This window comes from Taurulus bubalis, assembly GCF_910589615.1.
Source record: "Taurulus bubalis genome assembly, chromosome: 2".
NCBI lineage: Eukaryota > Metazoa > Chordata > Actinopteri > Perciformes > Cottidae > Taurulus > Taurulus bubalis.
Window position 1 is genome coordinate 19,869,838 of NC_136590.1, and position 3,287 is coordinate 19,873,124.

Here is a 3,287-nt window from a genome sequence, read left to right on the forward strand (position 1 = left end):
TCATTGCCGTCACAATCCTTTATAATGCGTGAACAAAAGGAAGAGGCCGTTTATATAATGGAGAACGGGAAACATATCTAATGTTGGTGGGAAAGCGACCTTTCCCACTCTCCATGCCACTGTGACGATGTGCGCGTAACAGTAAGACATACACAAATATGAACACACACACACACACACACACACACACACACACACACACACGCACGCGCACGCACGCACACACGCACGCACACGCTTCCGAGCTCTGCATCCCACACAGGCGAACTATAAATAGCTTCCCGTTTCCCCAGAGTAACAAAGCCTTAACAGAAATCCTCCAGACAGATGTAACTGTGCAGAGAAGAACGAGAAGAACTGCCTACAACCTGGTAAAGATTAACCTTGGATGCTCACAAACAATTCAAAAGAGCATTATACCGACATGCGAACACTAACAGTGACACTACAAGACTTGCCATAACTACAGTGCATCCGGCTCATCACTCACTCAAACAGGGAAACAAACGCGTTGTACCGCGTTCGTTGAGACCAAGCTACACGTAAACGAGCAAGACAACTTACACTGCTTGTCTTCCTGAGGAAGCTCCCTTCTCCCATTCTCAGCACCATGACGACCCTGCTCTGCTCTGCTCTGCTCCACTGAAATCTGCATCACCGCCGCTGTGGGCTACGAGGGAAAGCATCCAGCGGCGGCCCGCGCTTACGTGACGAGAATCGCTGCGCTTTCAGAGACTAGTTCTCGGTGGTGTGAACGAAGTCCTGACTGGAGCCCGCTCGTGTCTGCAGTCAGGAGAAAGATGGAGATGCTGCAAGACCTCACCCTGATTTCCCTCGTCACCGGGGCCGCAGATCAACGAGAGGACAGCGTCGGCGTACGGTGCCAGCTGGCCTCGGATTCAAAAGCACCAAGTCTCGGTGCCTCTCTGGCATCGACTGAGCCTCATCGGTTCAACTCAGTTCAGCGGCTGGCCGGGAAACTAAGCAACAAAACCAAAACCCGACTACAGAGAGAGAGGGGGGGGGGGGGGGGGGGGGGTAAAGAGGGCCAGACATAGTGTGCATGCGTGTGTGGGGGGCTCTTTTGATGCGAGGAACAATGACAACATGGCCTGTATAACCCTGACAACGCTACGTTCCACTCTTGCCAGCTTCGCACATTTTGCAATGACGTAGGGATGCAGAGAGGAGCGACGGGAAGAATAGAGACGCGACGGGACGACGGGTTTCTGAACGCCAACCAGGAAGTTAGCGTCGCGCTGGTTCCCTCGACAAAAAGACAATGGGATTATTTTCTCCATCGGATTATTTCAGCAAAAATAAGGTCTGTGGCAAACAACCGTTTGAGAAGTTACAACATAGTTAAAGGCGGGAGCAGCGTTCTCTTATTTAGCTACTTGTTAGCACCTGCCTTTCACGAACTGTGTAAAAACTATAAACTTTTAAGAGAGAGGTATTTTACTGATGTATATAACGTCGTAGAATCACAGACCTCAATACAGTCACCTAACCAAAAAAACCTGTTCACAAAACCCACTGACCTCGAGACGAGAAAACCGGAAGTGCAAAAAAATGCTGACTCATTTGCTGGGTTTTAGGACTCATTCCAGCAGCTCTGGAAGTCAACCAACATGGAGGAGAAGTCCACGACATATGCTAAAGGATCGAAAGCGGTGATATAGTAAAGTTATGCAAGATGTATAGAAAAACATCAAACTAATGTCCACAGACAAAAAACTCCTCACATACTGCTGGACTGTTTTGCGTTATGTGAAGAGCCATTTTCCATTATCGAGCATGTCCTCGCTGTCACAAGTTAGGTGGACAAAATAAAAGAAACACCTGCGATTACAATCAATGCGACACAGTTCAGCGGCAGCACAAACCTTCAAAATGACCAAAGATGGATCAACCTCTCTTGAGAAGGGTTTTGACCACGCACGCACACAGTTTTTAATTACTGTATTTTCCCAGGAGGCATAAATTGTGTGTTTGGTTGTTTGCTATAGTTTGTTGTATCACATAAATTTCAATTTGCGTCACAGGCCATTAATATCTGTGTATGGAAATGTCCAAAACTAATGAAAAATACCAATTTAATCCAAAATGTGGCCAATAGACTATAATAACCCCGTAAAAAAAAAAAAAATATATATATATATATATATATATATATATATATATATATATATATATATATATATTGAATTTACGATAATGTATAAGAATCGATTAATAATTGTCTATAACAGATTATACAGCAATATATTAACTGATGGACACCATGAGTCTTATGCTGACAGCATTTTAAAACTATTAGTTTGAATTTGGGGTTTTCAGAAACATTCTTCTCTCTTGAGTTCAAGACACTTCTATTACTAACGCATTCACAATGCATTACAGAAATACAAATATGGAATCCTACAACTGAAACGACGTTCACTGTGTCAGTCAACTCCATGTTACCAAGTCAATTAAAGAAAAAACCTCTCGAACATCTGGGACCATGTGTCCCCATGCAGCTCTCCATAACCATGTGTACATTATGAGCTGTAATGATTGTACAAACAGAACGCAGCACATGGGCGGGACCACCGAGACAAAAAGCTTTTCTTTGAGCCGCTTGAGCAACAGGTCAGCGGCAGCAGCGTTTCCGCTCCTGTGCCGTTGTGAAATGCCAAAGTGCAATGCAAAGTTTGATCATTTGACCCTTTCAGGTGGGTTTGACTGAAACGACCGGAAAAAAAAACGATCCAAGAGTGAGGCTGAGTTTCACAATGTGCAGAAAAATAAATAAATAGAGAATTACGGACACGTGGTTGTGTCTCGGCCAACCAGTCAAGTTGCATCCACCTTTTCACCACCAACATCTTGTCGGATGTGCATCCATGAGTCTACAAGGATGCTTGTGCCAAATTTGACGTAGCTCAGTTTAGCTCTTAAATTGAATAGATTAATTTACTTATTTATCCGGCTCTACCTTAATGATTGTCAGTGCTTGAATGAGACAGCCTCGAATCAGAAGTATACAGGGGCCTTGAGGCAATATTTTTGTTTACACATCATCTTTTTTTTTTTTAAATAAAGCAATTTTTTTCCCCTTTCTAAAAAACATTGGAAAAGATTGAAATTCTGCTAGAAGACGCTGCAGCATAGCTGAGCACTCCCTTCAGGGCAGTCTCAATCTCTTCAATAAACAGCTCTCCACCTCAGGGGACAGTTAGACAGCATTGCCAGGCGCTGAACTAAGCGACCGAACTCACCCGCTTCTTATCCTGCAGCTCCAT

General features: G+C 44.2%; 1 protein-coding gene across 1 annotated transcript in view; it reads right to left on the bottom strand.

Annotated features, from left to right (window-relative positions):
- Positions 1-3,287, bottom strand: part of tmem94 (transmembrane protein 94) — a gene marked incomplete at its 5' end in the record, with an annotated part of 28,188 nt that extends 24,901 nt beyond the window's left edge. Inside the window, one exon of the mRNA XM_079237287.1 lies at positions 3,264-3,287. Coding sequence (XP_079093413.1) covers positions 3,264-3,287 — 24 coding nt within the window. The remainder of the gene's footprint in view (positions 1-3,263) is intronic.